Here is a 24,876-nt window from a genome sequence, read left to right on the forward strand (position 1 = left end):
GCTCCTGCCTCCTCACTGCTTGAGAAAAGCTTGCGCTAATGCCAGCAGAGACAGAACGCTAGCTTTGTGGCCACTGAGCACAGAGTAGAATTGAAGAAAACGAAGACAAACTCTTTCACCATTGCCAGGGCACTGACTTTAGCCCTAGGAGAGGATGAGATTGCATGGGCTTGGTCTGAGAGTGATGCTCTTTCTCTGGATTTGTCCTCTGGAAGTTTTCCTTGCAGGTTGGTGAAGATGAGCATCTGGACTCCACCCAGACTCCTGGAGCTGGTGGGACGGAAGCTGCTGAGGGACCAGGCCTTGGCCGTCTGCACCCTGGAGGAGCTGCCCACGGAACTTTTCCCCCCGCTGTTCATGGAGGCCTTCAGCAGGAGACACTGTGAGGCCCTGAAGGCGATGGTGCAGGCCTGGCCCTTCCCCCGCCTCCCTCTGGGGTCCCTGATGAAGACGCCTTGCCTGGAGACCTTCCAAGCTGTGCTCCATGGACTTGATGCACTGCTGACCCAGGGGGTTCATCTCAGGTGAGGTGGCCCAGATGGGCAGGTAGGGAGGGCCCAGGTGTCCAGAGAAGGAAGAGCTAGGTTGTGAGGAGTGGGGAGGCCCAATGGGGAGCCCACAGGCTTCTGATGGTGCTGATGAGAAAGCTCAGTGAGGCCTTGGCCATTGCCCAGCTCCTCAGGGAAAGGACTGCTCATCATGCAGGGTCCCTGGAGGTCACAGGAACCTCTCTCTTAGTGGCAATGAAGGGCACCACTAAAAGTGGGAACTGAGCAGGGCATGGACGCTCACACCTGTAATCTCTGCATTTGGGAGGCTGAGGAGGGTGGATCACCTGTGGTCAGGAGTTTGAAACCAGCCTGGCCAACATGGTGAAATTCTGACTCTACTAAAAATACAAATATTAGCTGGGCATAGTGGTGAGTACCTGTCATCCCAGGTGCTCAGGAGGTTGAGGCAGGAGAATCACTTGAACCCAGGAGGTGGATGTTGCCCTGAGCTGAAATCTCACCACTGCACTCCAGCCTGGGCGACGGAGGGAGACCTATTCTCAGAATAAAGAGAAAGTGGAATTGAACAGGCTCCAAGGGGACAGCAGGGTGGAGAAAAGTCAGGGAAAGAAAAAAGCAAGGAGGGGCGCAGCTGGCGTGCAGGATGTGAAGCTGACGTTCAGCAGTGACCGCTTACATTCTCAGCCTCTCTATCTTCCCACAGAAGAAGGAAACTTCAAGTCCTGGATTTACGGGATGTCAGTGAGAACTTCTGGATGGTGTGGTCTGAGGCCATGGCCAGCGGGTACTTACCAGATGCCACGAGGAAGAGAAAAGCAGCTCAGGACTGTTCAGTGATGAGAGGACAGCAGCGCTTGACTGTGTTCGTAGACCTTTGCCTCCAGAACAGGACTCTGGATGAATGCCTCACCTGCCTCTTTCTGTGGGTCAAGCAGAGGGAAGGTTTACTACACCTGTGCTGTAAGAAGCTGAAAGTTTTGGGAACGCCCCTCCACGAAGTCAAAAACATCCTGAATATAGTGAATCCAGAGTGTATCCAGAAGGTGGAAGTGAATTGCAGGTGGCGACTGCCCGACCTGGCAGAGTTTACCCCATACCTGGGCCAGATGAGGAATCTTCACAAGCTCGCTCTCTCCCACGTCGACGTCCCTTGCTACTTTTCCCCAGAGCAGAAGGAGGAGTTTGTTACCCAGTTCACCTCTCAGTTCCTCAAGCTGCACCACCTCCAAAAGCTGTATATGAACTGTGTTTCTTTCCTCGAAGGCCATCTGGCCCAGCTGCTCAGGTGAGGAAGGATGGTGAGCTTTCTCTGCAGACCGCAGCAGAGCCTTTCCAGGTCACAGTAAACGCTAGTGGGCATCTACTGCGACCGCCTATGAGGAGGGGACGGTGAAGGGGACACTGGAATGTCCATGCATTCCCCTGTGGGCGGCTCTGTCCTGAAATGGGTATCACACAACCATTCCAATAAAGGCAGAGGGATCAGTGGGGGTAGATGCTATGGAGAGGCTGCCATGCTAGGAAGCTGGCTACTGAAGGGTTCAGCTCTAGGGAGGGTGTGTTTGTGAATTCCTCCTGAGGACGCATGTCTAAGTTAAGATGATGAGAAATAGGTCAGGCATGGTGGCTCATGCCTGTAATCCTAGCACTTTGAGAGCCTGAGGAAAGAGGATAAGTTGAGCCCAGAAGTTTTAGAGCAGACTGGGTAACACAGCAAGATTGCTGACTAAAAATAGGAATTAATAAAAATAAAAACAAACAAGATAAATTTTTTTATTTTGAAATGAAATTTCACTTGATTGCCCAGGGGGAGTGCAGTGGCGTGATCTCGGCTTACTGCAACCCGTACCTCCCAGGTTCAAGTGATTCTCCTGCCTCAGTCTCCTGAGCACCTGGGATTACAGGTGTGGGCCACCACACCTGGCTAATTTTTGTATTTTTAGTAGAGACTAGGCTTCACCATATTGGCCAGGCTGGTCTCAAACTCCTGAGCTCACGTGATCCCCCTGCTTCAGCCTCCCAAAGTGCTGGGATTACAGGCGTGAGCAAACATGCCCAGCTCAAACAAGATAATTTTTATTTGTTCGTTTATTTATTTATTTATGTTTGAGACAGAGTTTCGATCTGTCACCCAGGCTGGATGCAGTGGTGCAATCTCAGCTCACTGCAACCTCCGCCTCCCGGGTTCAAGCGATTCTCCTGTCAGTCTCCTGAGTAGTTGGGATTACAGGCACTTGCCACCACACCCGGCTAAGTGTTGTATTTTAAGTAAAGACCAAGTTTCACCATGTTGGTCAGGTTGGTCTCGAACTCCTGGCCTTGGCCTTTGAAAGTGCTAGGATTACAGGCGTGAGCCACCATGCCAGGCCAAACGAGATTAGTTTTAAAAAGATGTTGGGAAGTGGGGGAGTGAAGTGGGCACTGAAGAGGGGAATGCTCATCAAACCTGCACGTTTCAGAATAATACAAGCTCTGTGCTCAACAGCTTGGGGAACACAAATGATCTCATCTCTTTTTTTTTTTTTTTTTCTTCCTTTTTTTTTAAGGTGGGGTTTCACCATGATGGCCAGGCTGGTCTTGAACTCCTGACCTCAGGTGATCCACCCACCTCAGCCTCCCAAAGTGCTAGGATTACCTCATCTCTAATTCCCGGTCACAATAGATTGTTTTGAGCTCCAGGTGAATTAATTACCTAGGAAACAGAAGGTCAGAGAGTAGGCACAAAGACTGGTGAAAGTGATAAATGGTTTGCGATTAGACAGGCGTGTCAGGGACCCCTGCAGCCTGGGCACCCCAGCTGATGTTGCAGAATCCCGCCTGGGTTTGTCTGTAAGCCTGTGTCCCCTCTGGGCTCCTGTGGCCCAGAGATGTGTTTTTATCCCTGAAGGATGAGTAAAGGGAGCTTCAGGGATTCTGTGAACTTGATCCATTCCTATAAATGATGGTGAAAAGACTCAGGAGGAAATGAAATTTTTCTTTGTTTTTCTTTTCTTTTTTTTTTTAGACACAGTCTCACTCTGTTACAAAGGCTGGAGTGTAGCAGCATAATCTCTGCTTACTGCAACCTCCACTTCCTGGGTTCTTGTGATTCTCCTGCCTCAACCACCCAAGTAGCTGAAATTACAGGTGCCTGCCACCACGCCTGGCTGATTTTTGCATTTTTAGTAGCGATGTGGTTTCACCATTTGGCCAGGCTGGTCTCGAACTCCTGACCTCAAGTGATCCACCCATCTCAGCCTCCCAAAGTGCTCGGATTACAGGTGTGAGTTACTACATCAGGCCTAAGATGGACTTGACCTCAGTGGCAAAGTTCTTCATCACGCAGCATCCTAAATGTTGACTATCAGACAATCGGAATGACCTTGGGCTTGGGCAAAATGGTCTTCGTCCATCACCTTGAAGTCATCCCCACCACCCTTCACTCACCCCTATGATTCCCCAGAACTAACTTCTCGCTCTCTCCCCAGCTGTCTGAAGACCCCATTAAAGACCCTCGCAATAACGAACTGTGTGCTTTCGGAATCGGACTTGAGGCATCTGTCCCAGTCCCCCAGCATCAGTCAACTAACGACCCTGGACCTGAATGGCATCAGCCTGGCCAATCTGAGTCTTGTGCCTCTCCAACTTCTGCTAGAAAAGGTGGCAGCCACCCTGGAGTACCTGGACTTAGATGACTGTGGGATCGAAGACTCCCAAGTCAATGCCATCCTGCCTGCCTTAAGCCGCTGCTTTGAGCTCACCACCTTCAGCTTTTGTGGAAATCCCATCTCCATGGCCACCCTGGAGAACCTGCTGTCCCACACAATCAGACTGAACAACTTATGCCTGGAGCTGTATCCCGCCCCACGGGAGAGTTATGATGCTTCTGGTGCTCTCTGCCGGTGGAGGTTTGCCCAACTGGGGGCTGAGCTGATGGGGAGAGTGAGGGCCTTGAGGCAGACCAAGGGGGTCTTGTTCTTTACCGCCTGGTGCCCTGACTGTGGCCACAGGGCATTTTATGACCTGGAGGTAAATCAATGCAGCTGTTGAATATCTGCCTGTTTGCGTGGATGTATCAAATGCTTTCTTCTGGACACTTGGAAACTAAAACGTAGGTCTTAGGCACATCCTCCAGGGAGCACAGAACCCATCGTTTCAGACACGGCTCTGAAAGTGGAAAAGGAAAAGTGATGAACCAGGGGCTGGACTTGGGGAAACACTGACATGGATTGGATGAGACTTCGGGGATCTGTATCCTATAGAGTCAAAAACGGGAATCTGAGTGTCTAGAGTGGAATTCAGGCTTGCAAATGCCTGAGGGAGTTACCCTTGCATGGAATGTTGCCAAGAAACAGAAATAAAGGGAAACTGAGTGGAAGCTGTCTGGTGCCCTCTATTATCAAGTAACCTGTTTTCCAGTTGAAGCCTCCGGAATCTTCAGTTATTGATGAAAAAAAAAACCCAAAAGGCACTGAGTCTTGCAATCAGTAAGATTCAGCTCCAGCAAATCAAGGCATTTAAATGAAATTTGGTTACTGTGATCAGTTTCCTCCCATTCTTGTTTGTTTGTTTTGAGACAGTTTCCCTTTTGTTGCCCCGGCTCACTGCAACCTCCATCTCCTGGGTTTAGGGTATTCTGCTGCCTCAGCCTCCCAAGTAGCTGGGATTACAGGCATGCACCACCACGCCCAGCTAATTTTTGTATTTGTAGTAGAGACAGGGTTTCACTATGTTGGTCAGGCTGGTCTTAAACTCCTGACCTCAGGTAATCCACCCACCTGGGCCTCCCAAAGTGCTGGGATTATAGGCATGAGCTACCATGCCTGGTTCTTTTATTTTTTATTTTTTTTATTTTTTATTTTTTATTTTTATTTTTTGAGACGTAGTTTCGCTCTTGTTACCCAGGCTGGAGTGCTATGGCGCGATCTCGGCTCACCACAACCTTTACCTCCTGGGTTCAGGCAATTCTCCTGCCTCAGCCTCCTGAGTAGCTGGGGTTACAGGCACGCACCACCATGCCCAGCTCATTTTTTGTATTTTTAGTAGAGATGGGGTTTCACCATGTTGACCACGATGGTCTCGATCTCTTGACCTCGTGATCCACCCTCCTTGGCCTCCCAAAGTGCTGGGATTACAGGTGTGAGCCACTGCGCTTGGCAATTTTTTTTTTTTTTTTTTTTTTAAAGATGGCGTTTCACCATGATGGCCAGGCTTGTCTTGAACTCCCGACCTCAGGTGATCCACCCACCTCGGCTTCCCAAAGTGCTGGGATTACAGGTGTGAGCCACCACACCCAGCTCGTGCTCTTTTTTAATGTGTTTTTGTTGTTGTTTTTGTTTGTTTGTTTTAAAGCAATTGTTCTTTTTTTTTTTTAATTTTCATTTTTTCTTTTAAGACGGAGTTTCACCATGTTGATGGGGCTGGTCTTGAAGTCCTGACCTCAGGTGATCCGCCTGCCTTGGCCTCCAAAGTAGGGATCGCTCTTTCACCTAGGCTAGAGTGCAGTGGCACAATGATAGTTCATTGCAGCCTCAATTTCCTGGGTTCTAGTGATCCTCCCACCTCAGCCTTCTGAGTAACTAGGACTACAAGTGTGTGAGCCAGCACACCTAGATACTTTTATTTATTTGTTTGTTTGTTTATTTATTTAAGACAAAGTCTCACTCTGTTACCAGGCTGGAGTACATAACGACATCTCAGCTCAATGCAACCTCTGCCTCTCAGGTTCAAGAGATTCTCCTGCCTCAGCCTCCTGAATAGCTGGGGTTACCGACCCATGCCACCATGCCAGGCTAATATTTGTATTTGCAGTAAAGACGAGGTTTCACCATGTTGGTCAGGCTGGTCTCGAACTCCTGACCTCATGATCTGCCCACCTCGGCCTGCCAAAGTGCTGGGATTACAGGCGTGAGCCACCAAGCGCAGCCAATACTTTTATTTTTAGGAGAGAGAAGATATTACTGTGTTGCCTAGTCTGATCTGGAACTCCTGCGCTCAAGTTATTCTCCTGCCTTGGCCTCCCCAAGTGCAGGGAGTGTGGGTGTGAGCCACCCCAGTTCTTCACTTCTCTTTAGACATCTGTTACCTCGTTTGTTTCTGTGGTTGTTCGGTGGGTTAATAACACTCAGTGGATACCCAGGGCCTGGAGCAGGGGTCCCCAAATCACGGCCTGCGGGCTGCATGCGGCCCCCTGAGGCCATTTATCCGCCCCCGCCGCACTTCGGGAAGGGGCACCTCTTTCATTGGTGGTCAGTGAGAGGAGCACAGGATGCATCCGCAAAGCATGGCGTCGCTCACATAAGGTACTACGTCCGGTGACGCGGCGCGCACGCGTCACGGCTCAGGTAGCGCGTCATATGACGCACATCCGGTCTGCGGCTGCGGCGCCCCACATCACCGGAAGCAGTGTGAAATAACAGCAGAGCCGGGCGCGGTGGCTCAAGCCTGTAATCCTAGCACTTTGGGAGGCCGAGGCGGGTGGATCACAAGGTCAAGAGATCGAGACCAACCTGGTCAACATGGTGAAACCCCGTCTCTACTAAAAATACAAAAAATTAGCTGGGCATGGTGGCGCGTGCCTGTAATCCCAGCTACTCAGGAGGCTGAGGCAGAAGAATTGCCTGAACCCAGGAGGCGGAGGTTGCGGTGAGCCGAGATCGTGCCATTGCACTCCAGCCTGGGTAACAAGAGCGAAACTCCGTCTCAAAAAAAAAAAAAAAAAGAAATAACAGCAGAAGTAGGAAGAAAGGCAAAGCACTATAACCGTTACTACACAGTACAATGGCCCCCATACTCCCCCAAATGTACAACAGCATAATGGCCCCTATAACCTCCCTTTGCCCAAAGTCTCTCCCCACATTACTACACACCGTGTTTCCCCTATTATAAGACCCTGTCTTATATTAATTTTACCCCCAAAAGATGGGGGCTGTCTTATTTTTAGGAGGTGTCTTATAATAGGGGAAACATGCAGCAATGGGCTTCCCACAGAAGAGGCCCACCGCTGCTGCAGATGTCCAGGACGCTGTATACACAGTGTCCCAGGCTGATCACCGCCATCCCTGTATACAGCACTGGAGGCGGTGCTGGGCCTGTATACGGCTGTCTGGGATAGTGGAGGCAGCAGCGCTGGCTGTGAAGGGTGTCAACACCTTGCATAGTCCGGCCCTCCAACGGTCTGAGGGACAGTGAACTGGTCCCCTGTGTAAAAAGTTTGGGGACCCCTGGCCTGGAGCATTGGTGGGCAAGAACAGTGAGCCAATTCACATGTACAGCACCTTCTTCTCAGGGTCTTTTACTGCTCTCCAGATGCTGAAACCCTGGCCACTCCTTGCGAGTCTCTGCATGGATCCGGAAGCCTTAGCTGGTGGACGTCAGCTTCACTGCACAAGCAGTTACCCCATCCTGCTGCCCTGGAAGGGGATGTCCATACTGTATATTGGTTGGAGCCTCTGGGCGGCACCAGCCCTTGCTTGATCCCCTGATGACTAGCGGCCCTTCTTGAATTAAACTGGTTGTAGCTAGTGAAGACAGCCACATTTCCTTTAAGTAAAATATTGAAACCATACAGGTATATAACACTTTTTAAATATTTTAATCTCACCTCTTAAAAGTTATATCTTTTGGAGGAGCTATGTCAGATCGATGAGAGATTTTTCTCCGAACACCCCCCCATCTCTCCCTATCAAGGAAGACTAGTGCAGCGTGATTTGGAATCGCACATCATCAAAGGGTGGATAATGATCAAGTGCCTCTGGGTGGTGAGGGACCTTCCCTGTGCCGAGGAAGCCTCTATAAAGGACACCCAAGCGTAGGATCCTGCTGAGGACTCAGGGGCTGGTGTTACTGTCAGGGATCTTAGCCAAGAGCCTCAGTTTCCCTGTAAAACGACGATGTCCACCAGCTTGTGGAACCCTTGTAGGATCCAGTAAGATGGTTCATGTTGAGGGCTTGGCACGGGGCCTGGCATACAGTAAGATGAAGACATCTTGTTCTTTTTTCTCTTCTTAGCAGAAGCCCCAGCATTTTTCATCTTTCAATCTCACTTCCTATTACTGATCATGTAGGGAACCAGAACCCAGAATATGCAGTGGGACTCAGCTTCTACACGCCACTACAATGCCATCACGATTCCCGCAAACAGCAGAGCTGCAGGAGCCAGCAGGGAGCAGGGTGAGCAGTGCAGGAGGAGATTCATTTCTAACGATGATAAAAATTTCCAGTCCATGGGTCTCAGGTGCCATCTGCTGGCAGATCAGACCAGATGGTGTAATTAGGTGTTGCAAGGATTCTATCTTATAGTATTAAAAAAATTACTATTATGTTAATATTATTTAAGTATAAATATTTGTGTTGTAATGTATGTATATTAAAGATATGGAACTTTTTCTTTTTGAGATGGAGTTTCGCTCTTTTTGTCCAGGCTAGAGTGTAATGGTGTGGTCGGCTCACCGAAACCTCCACCTCCCGGATTCAAGCGATTCTCCTGCCTCAGCCTCCCAAGTAGCTGGGATTACAGGCACGTGCCACCATGCCTGGCTAATTTTGTATTTTTAGTAGTAGAGACAGGGTTTTCCATATTGGTCAGGCTGGTCTAGAACTCCTGACCTCAGGTGATCTGCCCCCCTGGGCCTCCCGAAGTGCTGGGATTACAGGCGTGAGCCACCACACCCAGCTAAAGATATAGAACTTTTAAAAAATGCAATGTGATATTTTAAGAATGCCTAATGGCCTGGTGTGGTGGCTCCCGCCTGTAATCCCAGCTGTGGGGGGTGGGTCACCTGAGATCAGGAGTTTGAGACCAGTCTGGCCAACATGGTGAAACTCAGTCTCTACTAAAAATAAAAATTAGCTGGGTGTGGTGGTGCACACCTGTGATCCCAGATACTCGGGAGCCTGAGGCAGGAGAATCGCTGGAACCCAGGAGGCAGAGGTTGCAGTGAGCTGAGATTGCGCCATTGCACTCCAGCCTGGGCGACAAGAGCAAGACTCTGTCTAAAAGTTTTGAAAAAAGCAATGTGACTTCTCAGTCAATCTCTCTTTACACATTTACATCTTCATGAGAGGGAACGGGAAGAGGTTGTCTGAAAGTTAACTCTCGTCAAAACATAGTATTTTTTTTTATTTTAACAAGAAATTACAAAACATAAATTGATTGATAGAGAACTAGAAAGATAAACCTCCAAAAGAGCTTCTGAGAGAGAGAGAGAGAGAGAGAGAGAGAGAGAGAGAGAGAGAATCCTAGAGGAGAAAGACTGACATGGAACAAAGGAAGGAAGAGAGAGTCAGAGAGAGAGAGAGAGAGTGAGAGTGAGAGAGAGAGAGAGAGTCAGAGAGAGAGAGTCAGAGAGAGCGAGAGTGAGAGTCAAAGAGAAAGAGTCAGAGAGTATCAGAGACAGAGAGAGAGAGAGAGAATCAGAGAGAGAGAGAGAGAAAGAGAGAGACAGAAGTAGTCAAAACATAGAATTTTTTTTCCTCTACTTAACATTGTGTGTCTGGTGTGTGGTCTGACTCCATGTCCCCAACTGCTTCATGAAATCCAGCGGCTCCTGCATGAGAAATATTCTATTAACTTTCCTTCATTGGCTGGGCCTGCTGCCAGCTTCCTACTTGACAGTGACATGTTACAGCAGATACACCTACTTTGATGTGGCTTTGGACAGAGGCTTCAAACTTCTTGAAAATACAGATCCCTCTTTGGTCCCTGGAGGGAGAAATTAGCACAGATATTCCAGTTGACTTTAATGAGTGGCTCCTACCCACTGCCTTTCTCTGAAACATTTTCAGCCTTGTATGACCCCTTATTCATCAGGAAAAAGAAATGACAACAGAAGACCATGTTTGGAAGATTCACTACTTTTCTCCCTTTGTTCCTTCCTTCAGAAGGGAGATGTGCATTACATTTAATGCTTAGTAAGCATGGAACATAACCTACCGTATCCACCTCATCTGGTTCGAATCCTTGGTTTTATTATGATTCTGCTCAGGACAAAGAAGCAAACTGGAGATACTGAGAATCAAAGAAGGAAGGAGAAAGTGTAAAGGGCAATTTTTTTTTTTTGGGGGGGGGAGATGGAGTTTTGATCTGTCGCCCAGGCTGGAGTGCAGTGGTGCAATCTCCGCTCACTGCTGCCTCCACACCCCTTGGTTCAAGCGATTCTCCTACCTCAGTCTCCCAAAGTGATAGGACTACAGGTGCGGCCACTGCATCCAGCCGTGAGGAGGTCTTATCTGCCAGGTTTGTGCAGGGAAGTGAGGCAGGAGAACAGGGTCTGGAGGCAGGGAAACTAAGGTCGATTCACTCTGACTTCGGAGCACTAAATCAAAAGGAAAACCCCAACTTTCCACACACAAGTAACAAAAGGACCAGAGGCTACTCCCTTTGGCACCCCCATCCTCACCCCCTTTTTCCATGTAGCAGATGAAAAATAAAAAGTATCTCTGATTGGTCCCATCCCATAACCAATCAGACTGGTGGTGGGTCAGGTCTTCAATTGCATAGGGTATAATTTTATAACTTCACTTCAGCCTCTGATTGGTCCCTTCCCACAACCAATCAGACTGCTCGTGGGCCACTACTTCATTTACATAGGGTGTACACCAAGTAACCAATGGGAAACCTCTAGAGGGTATGTAAGCTTCAGAAAAGTCTGTATCCAGGTGTTTCGGCCACGTGCCTGGGCCTCCTTCCTTCCCTGTGAAGGGTGCTTTTGTTTTCAACAAATGCCTGCTTTTATTGCTTCATTCTTTCCTTGCTTTGTTTGTGCATTTTGACCAATTTCTTTATCCAAAATGCCAAGAACGCGGACACCCTCCACCAGTAACAGAAGTAAAAGGGAAACATTAACTTTGAAAACTCAAATGCCATTGCCAAGATCACAGAAAAAAAAGAGAATTGTTGACGCTTCAGAATTTTAATCTTAGTGCTCCATACAACCTGGCTTTTTTTTTTTTTTTTTTTTTTTAACTTTCTTTTGCCTAATTCAGCCTATAATGTGGTGTCATGAGGGAACATTTTAAAAGACTAGGTAACGGTGGAATTTGTTTTGTTTTGTTTTTGCCGGGGCTCAGAATTGGTTTTCCACGTTGCCATTTACTGGAGCTATACTGAAGAGGACCTGGTCAGTGTGATACGTAAGTTAATTAAGCACACAGCTTCCCCACACCCCCACTCCCGCCCCCATTGCTTTGTACATGGATTTGGACAAACCCTTTCAGTTAGCAATTCTTTTTGTTAGCAATTCTTTTTGCTAACAAATAGCTCCTTCCTGGTTTCTGCTTCCTGAATAAATATGTATGCAGGTTAGCTTGTCCAAATGCGTTTCAGGTCTATTTAAGGTACTGCCTGGTCACAGATTGGGAGGAATGTCAGAGAGAGATAAAGAGCTGTCACCTTCTGCAGCAGCACACTGCAAGGGCCATTAACTCACCTCCAAACAAGACAGAGGTGGCCTTTCTCTTTCTGGGTAAAATCTCCCACTGCTGGAGGCTGGGGTGGAGTTGGGACAAGGAGCTGTAATTGTGCATCACCTTTGGCTCTGGGGAGCTGACAATCAGGAACCCTTTCCTCTATGTCTAGCGTTCTCTCCCTGCACCCTCCCCCACATTTCCTTATATGACATTGGTTCCTTCTGGTCCTCCAGGTCTCAGCTTCAGTGCCACCTCCTCAGAGAAGCCCTCCTTGACCACCTCCACTGTTCCCATCACTCACCATGTTGAGTGATGGGAACACTTCCTTCACAGAACAAAGATATTTCAATTTGCCACGATGCACACTCTTGTTTCTTCCAGATGGCCAGCTCTTTTTCTTTTTTTCTTTTCTTTTCTTTTTTTCTCCAGATGGCCAGCTCTAGGAAGGCAGGAGCTTACCCATCTTCTCATCCATGCTGACCATCCAGGCTCATGTTTCAGGAATTCGAGTGACTCCGTGGGAACAGCATCTCTGCTCCTCAATGTCTGGGGCCTCATGCGGGGAGCCCTGAACAGCTCCACTGGGGCTACTTGTGTGTGCCCTGGTCTCCATGAGGTGCCTACCGTGCTGGAGTGTCCAGGAGCTCCTCTGCTCACGAGCCTGGCTTCTTGGTGCTCCGGGTTTCTTTCTGTCTCTTTCCATGTGGCCTGTACCCACCAGGGTCTGCCCCACCCCTGGTGGCTGGGCTTCTCACAGCCAAGTGATCTTAGGGTAGCTGGTTTTCTTTTTCTTTCTTTCTTTTTTTTTTTTTTTTTTTTTTTGAGACGGAGTTTCGCTCTTGTTACCGAGGCTGGAGTGCAATGGTGCGATCTCGGCTCACTGCAACCTCCGCCTCCTGGGTTCAGGCAATTCTCCTGCCTCAGCCTCCTGAGTAGCTGGGATTACAGGCACGCGCCACCATGCCCAGTTAATTTTTCTGTATTTTTAGTAGAGATGGAGTTTCACCATGTTGACCAGGATGGTCTCGATCTCTTGACTTTGTGATCCACCCACCTCGGCCTCCCAAAGTGCTGGGATTCCAGGCGTGAGCCACTGTGCCCGGCCTGGTTTTCTTATATGAAGCCAGATTTGAAGAGACAAGAAGATGCCAGGCCAGTTAGTCTCCTCCCCCGAAGCTGAGCCAGCCTCAATTCTCCATATACTATTAGTCAAAGCCATCTCAGGGCCGCCCCACACCCATGGCGGACCTGCCTCTTGATGGGGGCCTGGCAGAGTCAAGCTGCAGAAGGGCATGTGGCGTGGGGGACTATTATTGCAGCCATATTTGAAAACTTCAACCTGCAACATAAAAAGTGGAGGGAAGGGGCCTGGTGCGGTAGCTCACGCATGTAATCCAAGCACTTTTGGAGGCCGAGGCAGGTGGATCACGAGGTCAGGAGTTCGAGACCAGCTGGCCAGCACGGTGAAAACCCGTCTCTACTAAAAATCCAAAAAATTATCTGGGCATGGTGGTGCATGCCTGTAATCCCAGCTACTTGGAAGGATGAGGCAGGAGAATCACTTGAACCCAGGAGGTGGAGGTCGCAGTGAGCCAAGATCATGCCACTGTACTCCAGCTTGGGCGATAGAGTAAGACTCTGTCTCAAACAAAAAAAAAAAAAGAGAGAGAGAAGGAAGGGGAGGGAAGGGTGGAGCACGGTGGCTTACGCCTGTAATCCCAGCACTTTGGGAGGCTGAGGCGGACAGATAACCTGAGGCCAGGAGTTTGAGACCAGCCTGGCCAACATGGTGAAACCCTTCTCTACTAAAAATATAAAAAATTAGCAGAGTGTGGTGGTACACGCTCGTAATCCCAGCTATTTGAAAGGCTGAGGCAGGAGAATTGCTTGAACCCAGGAGGCGGAAGTTATAGTGAGCAGAGATCACGCCACTGCACTTTAGCCTGGGCGACAGAGCGAGACACTGCCTCAAAAAAAGAAAACAAAACCTAAAATGCAATTTAAAAAAAAAAAAAAGAAAACAAAAAAACCCAGAAGAGTGGAGGGATGAGGGCAAATGCAAGGTGCTTCGAGGAGGTAGCCTCAGTAAAACAACAGTGTAGTAACAGGAGGCAGAGAGGCGAACACCCATGTGGGGACAACGATGAATCTAGGTAGGAATAATGCTTCATAAAATATTCTTTTCGAAGTTGGGAGGAGGTATTATCGAAACAGCAGGAGTTCTGCCTAGGTTCGGCTGCTCACCGCACAGAAAGCCAATCACTGAATCAACGTTTGCCAAGGAGGAAGCCTTTAATCAGGTGCTGAAGCTGACAAAATGGGGGCTGGGTCTCAACTCCATCTCCCTGACTGACTAAAACTAAAGCGAGGGGTTTATATAACAAGGAAGAAATGTAGCAATGTGTGGGAAGAAATGTAGCAGTGTGTGAGAAAACAGGTACTAGGGAGGGGCAAGGAAGCAATCATGATGAATGAGGGGTCCAGGGTCTCATTGTCTGGATTCGGTGGTCTGGTGAGTTTCAGTTCTTTGAGATACATATATATATATATATATATATATATATATATATATATATATATATAGAGAGAGAGAGAGAGAGAGAGAGAGAGAGAGAGAGAGAGGACTGGAGGGAAAAACTCAGATAAAACAACTGTGAGTTTCAAGCTGTAAGACCCGAAGGGTCTATTTCTATGTTTATCCAAAAAAAAGTGTCTATGGGACATTTGGGTTGGTTTCAGAGAAAGAGATTACTTGTATCTAGGGGCAGAGAAGGTCTGTGCATCTGGTTGTACAGGCTGTGCACTGCACAATTGCAGGGGTGGCATTTGCAGCTGCATGCAGCAAGCCCTGCAGAGGGGAATCCCGGAAACTTCATAGAAGAGGTGGCACTTGAGACTAGGGTTTCGGTGGGTGGAAGAGGTTGGCAGATGGCATTCCACGAAGAAGGAAGGTACAGGGAGCCCTACGGAAGTGGGGGCTCTTGGGTGGTCATGGTTGGTGAGTGATCTGATTTGGCAGGAATGTGGCATGGGAAAGGATAGTAACTTGTGATAAGACTCAAAAAGGGGCTTCAGGGAAGATCACAGGAGGCCTTGAATGTCAGGTTCAAACTGCAGGGTAATTCTCTCAGCCTGGGGTCTGCCAATTACAGCCCATGGGTCAAATGTAGCCTACTGCCTGTTAGAGTAAGATCTGTGAACTAAAGCCAGACACAGACAAATACTGCATGATCTCATTTATATGTAGAATCTAAAATAGTCAAACTCATAGAAGCAGAGAGTAAAATGATGGTTGCCATGGATGAGGGAGGAGGGGAGAAGGGGAGATGATGGTCAGAGGGGATCAAGTTTCAGTTTTGCAAGAAAGTCGGTTCTGGAGATATACTGCATAGTGCCTGTAGCTAACAACACTGTACTGTGTTCTTAAAACTTGCTAAGAGAGGCCGTGGCTCAGACCTGTAATCCCAGCACTTTGGGAGGCTAAGGCAGGCAGATTGCTTGAACTCAAGAGTTCGAGACCAGCCTGAGACATGGCAAGACCCTGTCTCTACCAAACATGCAAAACTTAGCTGGGTTGGGCTTGGTGGTTTACACCTGTAATCCCAGCACTTTGGGAGGCTGAGGCGGGTAAATCACTTGAGGTCAGGGGTTCGAGACCAGCCTGGCCAACATGGTGAAATCCTGTCTCCACTAAAAAATACAAAAAATTAACCGGATGTGGTGGCGCACGCTCATAACAGCAACTGCTTGGGAGGATGAGGCAGGAGAATCACTTGAACCCAGGAGGCAGAGGTTGCAGTGAGCTGAAATCATGCCACTGTGCTCCAGCCTGGGCGACAGAGCAAGACTCCATCTCAAAAAATTAAAAAATGAAAATAAAGAGATCTGAGGGATGTGAGTCCCCAGGGCATGAACCCAGCCCCATCTCTGTCTAACAGGTTGGGGCCCAGGTAGAATGGGCTGCATTGTGAAATGTTGCAGGTAGGCTGGGCACAGTAGCTCACACCTGTAATCCCAGCACTTTGGGAGGCAAGGTAGGCTGATCACTTGAGGTCAGGAGTTCGAGACCAGCCTGGGCAACACGGTGAAACCCTGTCACGACCAAAAATACAAAAATTAGGCCAGGGCTGGTGGCACGCTCCTGTAATCCCAGCTACCTGAGAGGCTGAGGCAGGAGAATTGCTTGAACCCGGGAAGCAGAGGTTGCAGTGAGCCAAGACTGTGCCACTGCACTCCAGCCTGGGCAACAGAGTGAGACTTCATCTCAATAATAACAATAATAATAAGAAGAAGAATGTTGCAGGTAGTGCTCAGGCAGAAACCCTGCCACATCGCCAGTCATCGATGGCCAACTCCACCCAGAAATCCAGAGGGCAGAGCAGCCTGTTCCCTAGGAAGGGTGAAATCCCGATGAGTAGGAATACCTAGACGCATTTAGAGCCATCATCTTCTGCTAGCTGGCTCTGGGCTTCTCACTGCTATTCTGACTTTGCTTCTATCTCAGTGTTTTCCCCCAAGTCTTTTTTTCCCAGACTAAACATCAAGAACGCCTTCTGCGTTTGCTGTCTGCTGTTCACATATTCTCCAGTGAATATCTTTTTGTTCTTTCTGTCGGGACCTGCTGGCAAAGAGACTTGCTGGCCAGCTCCTGAGGCTGGGGGTGGGCTGCCAGCTGCCGGCTTTGTGTAAAGATGAAGGATTGCAGGACTTCTTCGAGGCACGAGAGAGGGGGGACGGCAGCCATCAATCCTGGGTTGTATATAACTGTCCACCCGCAGCAGAACCTGCCCTGCCAGGGTCCAGGCAGCTTTGCTGGCTTTTTCTCGGGCCGCACTCCAGAGGGTGGGGCTGGAGAGAGTGGGAGACAGGGTTCTGGGTCCCTCTGTTCAGCAGGGCTGGATGCTTAGCTTCTCTGAACAAAATTCTCTACCTTGCTGCTTACATCTTGTTCTTTGAATTTACTCCTGCCTTTTTCTTCAGCTTGGAGAGAAGCGAGAGGGAGAAGTTGGATTGAACAGACTGCGCTGAAGCACACTCATTGGCTGTGTGACTTTGGGGAAGCCACTTAACCTCTCTGAGCTGATTTTTCCATCTGTTAAATGAGCTTAAAGATTTCTCTTTCAGCCGGCTCGGTGGCTCACGTCTGTAATCCCAGCACTTTGGGAGGCCGAGGTGGGTGGATCACGAGGTCAGGAGTTCAAGACCAACCTGGCCAATATTGTGAAACCCTGTCTCTACTAAAAATACAAAAATTAGCCGGGCATGTTGGCATGCGCCTGTAGTCCCAGCTACTTAGGAGGCTGAGGCAGGAGAATTGCTTGAGCCCAGGAGGCGGAGGTTGCAGTGAGCTGAGAACACACCACTGCACTCCAGCCTGGGGACAGAACAAGACTCCGTCTCAATTAAAAAAAAAAAAAAATTTATCTTTCATGGGAGTATTGTAAGGATTAAATGAGTCACTGTGTATATGTGTGTGTGTGTGTATACACAGTTGATTCTTCTTGTTCAAAGTCATTATGTTTTATAAAGTCATCTTGAACACTGAATTATGAAATATTAAACTTGATGCCCCAGGAGAAACATTGGGCTAGGTTCTTCACGCCTCTGATCACATTTTTATCTATCAATACATAGCCTTCTTTTATGTATGTTTCTCTTTAAAAATACCTTATTTAGGCCAGGCACAGTGTCTCATGCCTGTAATCCCAGCACTTTGAGAGGCCAAGGTGGGTGGATCACAAGGTCAGGAGTTCAAGACCAGCCTGGCCAATACTGTGAAACCCTGTCTCTATTAAAAATACAAAAATTAGCCGGGCATGGTGGCAGATGCCTATAATCCCAGCTACTCTGGAGGCTGAGTCAGGAGAATCGCTTGAACCCGGGAGGTGGAGGTTGCGGTGAGCCAAGATGGTGCCACTGCACTTCAGCCTGGTGACAGAGAGAGACTGTGTCTCCAAAAACCTTCTTAGGCTGGGCACAGTGGCTCAAACCTGTAATCCCAGCACTTTGGGAGGTTGAGGTGGGCAAATCACCTGAGGTCAGGAGTTTGAGACCAGCCTGACCAACATGGAGAAACCCTGTCTCTAAAAAATACAAAATTAGCTGGGTGTGGTAGTGCATGCTTGTAATTCCGGTTACTCGGGAGGCTAAGGCAGAAGAATTGCTTGAACCTGGGAGGCAGAGGTTATGGTGAGCCGAGATCATGCCATTGCACTCCAGCCTGGGCAACAAGAGTGAAACACCACCTCAAAAGAAAAGAAAAAGGCCGGGCGCGGTGGCTCAAGCCTGTAATCCCAGCACTTTGGGAGGCCGAGGCGGGTGGATCACAAGGTCAAGAGATCGAGACCGTCCTGGTCAACATGGTGAAACCCCGTCTCTACTAAAAATACAAAAAATTAGCTGGGCATGGTGGCGCATGCCTGTAATTCCAGCTACTCGGTGGCTGAGGCAGGAGAATTGCCTGAACCCAGGAGGTGGAGGTTGCGGTGAGCTGAGATGGCGCCATTGCACTGCACTCCAGCCTGGGTAACAAGAGCAAAACTCCGTCTCCAAAAAAACAAAAAGAAAGAAATATATACGTGTGTGTGTGTGTGTGTGTGTGTGTGTGTGTGTATTTAAAAAAAAACTTATTTAGTTATATTGTTGCTTCATTAATGTTGAACTTGCCTACAGCCCTGTAACTCATGCCTGGATAAAAAAATATTTTTCTTTCTCTCTCTTTTTCTTTTCTTTTCTTTCTTTCTTTCTTTTTTTTTTTTTTTTTTTTTTTTTTTTTTTTTTTTTTTTTGCAGGGTCTCACAATGTTGCCCAAGCTGGTCCTGAACTCGTAGGCTTAAGGGATCCTCCCGCCTCGACCTGCCAGTGTTGGGCTTACAGGTGTGAGCCGCCATGCCTGGCCTGGATGAAGCTTTTCTAACACAAACATTTTCTCCATACGGAATATCATAAACTTCTTGCACTTAGGAACACTAGTCAGCACTTCACACCAGGCATGGGGGCATTTTCAACAGTGACATCACACAAAAAAGTGCCAAAATGTGAAACATGGGGCACTAGATAGACCATGCAGAAGACACCTGCTGAAACCAGATTCCACAGGGGTGAGCTCTTCTTTCTATTTCAGTGCCAAAGATTTGATGTCTGCTGGCATTGCTCAGCATCCCATTTTCCCCCAAGGGGGGCACATAGAACTAACTGAAATCTATTTATTTTATTTTTATTTTTTGAGATGGAGTCTCGTTCTGTCACCCAGGCTGGAGTGCAGTGGCGTCATCTCTGCACACTGCAATGTCCACTTCCTGGGTTCAAGCAATTCTCCTGCATCAGCCTCCTGAGTAGCTGGGATTACAGGCGCCTGCCACCACGCCCGGCTAATTTTTGTATTTTTAGTAGAGATGGGATTTCACCATGTTGGCCAGGCTGATCTTGAACTCCTGACCTCATGATCCACCCACTTCAGCCTCCCAAAGTGCTGGGATTACAGGTGTGAGCCACTGTGCCCGGCCAATTAATTTCTTTTTAAGACCATGTCTCACTCTGTCACCCAGGCTGGACTTCAGTGGTGCGATCTCGGCTCACTGCAACCTCTGTCTCCTGGGTTAAAGTGATTCTCCTGCCTCAGCCTCCCAAGAAGCTGGGATTACAGGTACACCACTCCTGGCTAATTTTTGTGTGGTTTTTTTTTTTTTTTTTTCAGTAGAGACAGGGTTTTACTAATTTTTGTTTTTTTCAGTAGAGACAGGGTTTTACTATGTTGGGCAGGCTGGTCTTAAACTCCTGACCTCAAGTGATCCATCTGCCTCCGCCTCCCAAAATGTGATTACAGACATTTGAGCCACCGTGCCCGGCCAATGTAGTCTTTTATCCTGATTGATTGGAACTAAACCAGGGAGGTACCAGTCAGTGGCTTCATCATTGTCAACTTGATGACTAAAATTAACCTTTTAGAACCTTCTAGAATAAATATGTCTTACACCTCTAACCAAATAGTTTTTTTTTTTTTTTAATCTATATCATGCGGTTTCCTATGAACAAACACACATAGGTTGTAAGTCACAGTCCTTACATCTATTATAACAAATTTTCACTCACTGTGATAAGAAGGAAGTTCCCCTTTTGGTGAATAAGTTTGACAACATACAGAGTAAACTTAGCTTTAATGTAAATATGAAAGGGTAACTGGGATGCACAGACTTGCTGATCTCCACAAAAGCAAATTGTTCACTGAGTCTTTTGCATTCTCATAATGAGAGTGTTATGTTCTCTTGAGTGTCCTGCTACAGTAACATGTGGCTTCTGATCATAATTTATATTCAGGCTAAATTAAAGACACATGGGGCTTGTTATTTTTTAATTCTATAATGCAAAGCACAAACTTCTTTTCTTTTTTTTTCTTTTTTTTTTTTTTTTAAGACGGAGTTTCGCTCTTGCTACCCAGGTTGGAGTGCAATGGCGCCATCTCGGCTCACCGCAACCTCCGCCTCCTGGGTTCAGGCAATTCTCCTGCCTCAGCCTCCTGAGTAGCTGGGATTACAGGCCCGCACCACCATGCCCAGCTAATTTTTTGTATTTTTAGTAGAGATGGGGTTTCACCATGTTGACCAGGACGGTCTCAATCTCATGACCTTGTGATCCACCCGCCTCTGCCTCCCAAAGTGCTGGGATTACAGGCGTGAGCCACCACGCCCGGCTTCAAACTTCCTTTCTTTTGTGATGGAGTCTCACTCTGTCTCCAGGCTGGAGTGGTGCGATTTTGGCTCAGTGCAACCTCTGCCTTCCAGGTTCAAGCGATGCTCCTGCCTCAGCCTCCCAAGTGGCTGGGACTACAGACGTGCACCGCCTCGCCGCCTGGGTAATTTTTTGTATTTTTCGTAGAGATGAGGTTTCACCATATTAGCCAGGCTGGTCTCCAACTCCCAACCTCGGGTGATCCACTCACCTTGGCCTCCCAAAGTACTGGGATTTCAGGCGTGAGCCACCGCGCCCGACCCAAACTTTCTTTTTCACTAGTCTAGGCAAATGACAATTTCAAGGCAGTTGCATTGTGGGCATTTAATAAATATTTTGGACTGAATCAATGAGTGATTGAATGGATGAACACATACGAGAATCTAGAGGTAGTTTCAATTAAAGCTTGCAGAAGGGAATTTGAAAGCTTTTGCAAAGAGGAAAAGGACTACTGATTTTAAGGGCTAGTCTGGTCTAATGAATACACCCCTAATCCAGCATCTTGGATATTCAGAGCCAGGATCTCTTCTGTACAAAGCATTTGAAGGCTATGTAGTGCCTATCACCGTTCATTCTCATAATTGCATTAGGTGAACATATACTTTCAAGACCCTCACCTTCATCTCAGAGCAAGATGCAGGGGTCAGCCCAAGAGTCTGGGCTGGATACTGGCCCTGTATCTGCCCAATGTCATAAATCAGAGCTCTGGTCACCCTCTGAACAGAGTGAAGAAACCACCAACATCACATCTGTCACCCTGGTGCTCAGAGCTTTCATAGCTGCTGTCCAGTGTGACTTGGGCATGACCACATTCCCGGGTGTAACAGATCCCCCAGGAGGAGGCATGGCTTTCGTCAAGAGCCAGAGACAAGGCAATGTACAAGGAGTTACCCACAGGGTTCAAGTCCAGAGCAACAGAAATCAGTGGTCAAGAAACTCCTCTGCCCTTTTTCTGAGCAAGCATGAAATTTGGAGCTCTGTAGATTCCTCTGAAGATACCCTAACCCCTCCAAAGGGGGTTGTAACAATAATATTTAGTGTCTAAACAGTTATTTCTAAGCAATGAAGGATTTGATGTCCTTGCCTTGGGCAAATTTCTCAACCTCTCTATGCCTGTTTCAACTTTGTAATATGGAAAATAGAGCAATCCACCTCGTAGGGTTGTAGTGAGGATTAAATGAACAAATGTGCACCAGCACTTAGAGCAATGCATGCTGAATGCATAGCGGGTGTTATCTGTTGTTATTATTTGTGTGTGTACAGAAAATTTGGAACAAAATTATGATTGTTATTTTGAGACAGAGTTTCACTCATGTTGCCCAGGCTGGAGTGCAATGGTGCAATCTCAGCTCACTGCAACCTCCACCTCCTGAGTTCAAGCGATTATCATGCCTCAGCCTCCCAAGTAGCTGGGATTAGAGGCATGAGCTGCCGTGCCCAGCCAATTATTATTATTATTATTATTATTATGAGACAGGATAGCCTTCTGTGACCCAGGCTAGAGTGTAATGGCGCAAACAGTTTACTGTGACCTCGACCTCCCAGGCTTAAGCAGTCCTCCTACCTCAGCCTCCCAGGTAGCTAGGACTACCGATGTGTGCCCTCCTGCCTAGCTAATATTATAATATTATTTCTGTTCTGAGGCTCAGAAAAGAGCCTCATGGTTCCCTGTCATTTCATAGCCATCTTGCCGAGTTAGGCAGAGTGGGGAGAATGCATGATCTTTTGTTCACAATCGAGGGCACTGGCTATATTGATGTCATCAGTATCCCCTGTTCCTCCCCTCCCCGCCTCTCAAGGGGTTTGTCTGGAGCCACAGCGTCTGCACAATTCTCTTGGTGTTCTCCCTGCTGTCGGCCTCTGGGAGGCAGTGATCTCACTAAGAAGAAAAAGAACCTCAGTGTCCGGCAAGGAAATCTCCGAGTTCCCTACCCAAGAACCAAACAAAGAAATCTGAGTGCAGACGCTTTCAGGGCCAGATGGCGGTGGCAGTTTTCCAATCTGAGATTATCCAAAAGAGTATAAACCCCTAGGCTCCTACAGCAACTAAAATAGGGAGTTGGCTCCAGACGGTTCCTCCTACTGGTAATGTTCCTGATGAGCAAGTGTGAACTCCATGACCTTGCCCTGACTCCACAGAATTAATGGGGGATGATTTTTCTTTTCTTCTTTTTATTTTTGTTTTATTTTATTTTTTTAATTTTAAAAGATGGGGTTTCACCATGTTGGTCAGGCTGGTCATGAACTCCCGACCTCAGGTGATCTGCCCGCCTTGGCCTCCAAAGTGCTTGGATTACAGGCATGAGCCACCACGCCCGGCCAGGGGGATGATTCTTTCCTGTGAACTGACTAAGCGAGCATTAGCTCCCATCTTTCAGATGGCCACACTGAGGTCTGGTGCGATGAAGGCCAAGCAACTTTGCTTTTTTTTGTTAAAGATGGGGTTTCACCGTGATGGCCAGGCTGGTCTCAAACTCCTGACCTCAGGTGAGCCACCCACCTCGGCCTCCCAAAGTGCTGGGATTACAGGTGCGAGCCATCATGCCAGGCCAAAAGAGATTAGTTTTAAAAAGATGTTGGGAAGTGGGGAAGTGAAGTGAGGCAGACAAATTGCTTGAGCCTAGGAGTTCAAGACCAGCCTGAGCAACATGGTGAAACCCTGTCTCTACAAAAACACAGGAAAAAATAGTGGGGCATGGTGGCGTGTACCTGTAGTCCCAGCTACTTGGGAGGCTGAAGTGGGAGGATCACCTGAACCTGGGAAGTAGGGGCTGCTGTGAGCTGTAATGTCGCCCTGCACTTCAGCCTGAGTGACAGAGCGAGACACTGTCTCAAAGAAAAAAGACTGCTATTTGCTCTTTCCATATGAGAACTGTGTGGAACCATCAGGAACAAGACTTGGGGTTAAGAGTGCCAAGGAGATACAGAAACGTCTCTTGTGTCTGTTTCTCTTTCTTTTCTTTAAAAACGTGTTTCCTTTCTTTTCAAGGGCAGGGCCCGTCCCCCGGTCTGCCTCCCCACTCTCAGCCCTAATCACCCACTGCACTATTTATAGTCCTCATGCAGGATCCCAGCAGAAAGGAGGGCAGGGCTGACAGCAGTCCACCCTGGGATTGCAGCTGATCCCCTGCATCTGCAACACTGGAGCCGAGTTCTCCTCCAAGCGCCCTGAGTGCTCAGGGCGATGGAGCTGCTGCTGCCTGCAAGGTCACGACCAGCACAGGGGGCCCAAAACTTGGGGTTTCCAATGTTCTTTTTCTCCACAAATTCAGATCTCAAGGAGATTTTTTCTTTTTGGACTCTGAGGCAGTAGCTGCACAGGGTGAAGTCCCAGGCTCCTATTAATAGTACCTAGACAGGAAGGTCCTGGAAGACATGCATGGTGTTCTGAATCTCAGGAAGAAAGACAAAGTTAGCCAGGTGGTGGTTCCTCAGGAATCTGGTGTCTGTTTGCCCACTGAGGAAACTGAGGCCCAGAGAGATCGAGTGACCTGCTTAAGGACAAGGAGCATTCCAGACCACTCAGCAGTAAAAAGGAATGAACTATGGATACACACAGCAGCATGGATAAATTGCAAAATAGTCACACCGGGTGAAAGTATTCTATGGTTCCATTTATAAAACTTTTGGAAAATGCAAATCTAAAATCCCCTATAGGGACAGAAAGCAGATCAGTGCTTCTCTGGGGATGGGCTGGGGAAGAGGGGAGAATTCCAGAGGGAAGGAGGAAAGCCTTTTGGATGGGAGCTACAGTCATGATCTTGACTGTGGTGATGATTTCATGGGAATAGACAGATGACAGACAGATAGATAGATACTTACGGAATTATATTCTTTAAACATTTTTGTATGTCAAATATATCTCAATAAAGGGCTGGGCAAGGTGGCTTACACCTATAATCCCAGCGCTTTGGGAGACAGAGGCAGAAGGATTGCTTGTGCTCAGGGGGTTGGGACCAGCCTGGAAACACAGTGAGACCCTATCTCTACAAAAAAAAAAAAAAAAAAAGTAAGATAGCTAGGAAGCATGGTGGCATGCTCCTGTAGTCCCAGCTGCTTGGGAGGCTGAGGCAGGAGGATCACTTGAGCCCAGGAGTTCAAGGTTGCAGTGAGCTATGATCACACCACTGCACCCCAGCCTGGGTGATAGAACAAGACCCTGCCTTTAAAAAAAAAAAAGAAAATCCTGGGCATAGTGGCTCACGCCTGTAATCCCAGCACTTTGGGAGGCCGAGGCAGGAGGATCACC

General features: G+C 48.0%; 1 protein-coding gene across 1 annotated transcript; it reads left to right on the forward strand.

Annotated features, from left to right (window-relative positions):
* The first annotated feature begins 215 nt into the window (after nucleotides 1-215).
* LOC120366019 (PRAME family member 20-like) lies at nucleotides 216-4,541 on the forward strand. Its single transcript, XM_039474071.2, has 3 exons — nucleotides 216-524; nucleotides 1,216-1,797; nucleotides 3,980-4,541. The coding sequence occupies exons 1-3, from the start codon at nucleotides 238-240 to the stop codon at nucleotides 4,539-4,541; spliced, it is 1,431 nt and encodes a 476-aa protein (XP_039330005.2). The 5' UTR covers nucleotides 216-237.
* The last annotated feature ends 20,335 nt before the right edge of the window (nucleotides 4,542-24,876 follow it).

This window comes from Saimiri boliviensis, chromosome 11 (genome assembly GCF_048565385.1).
Source record: "Saimiri boliviensis isolate mSaiBol1 chromosome 11, mSaiBol1.pri, whole genome shotgun sequence".
NCBI lineage: Eukaryota > Metazoa > Chordata > Mammalia > Primates > Cebidae > Saimiri > Saimiri boliviensis.

Excerpts from the sequence above, each read along its gene's own strand:
- LOC120366019 (XM_039474071.2), top strand. The coding sequence starts at position 238 with ATGAGCATCTGGACTCCACCCAGACTCCTGGAGCTGGTGGGACGGAAG. Across the intron at positions 525-1,215 it reads ACCCAGGGGGTTCATCTCAG|AAGAAGGAAACTTCAAGTCC; the intron begins GTGAGGTGGCCC and ends ATCTTCCCACAG. Across the intron at positions 1,798-3,979 it reads CATCTGGCCCAGCTGCTCAG|CTGTCTGAAGACCCCATTAA; the intron begins GTGAGGAAGGAT and ends CTCTCTCCCCAG.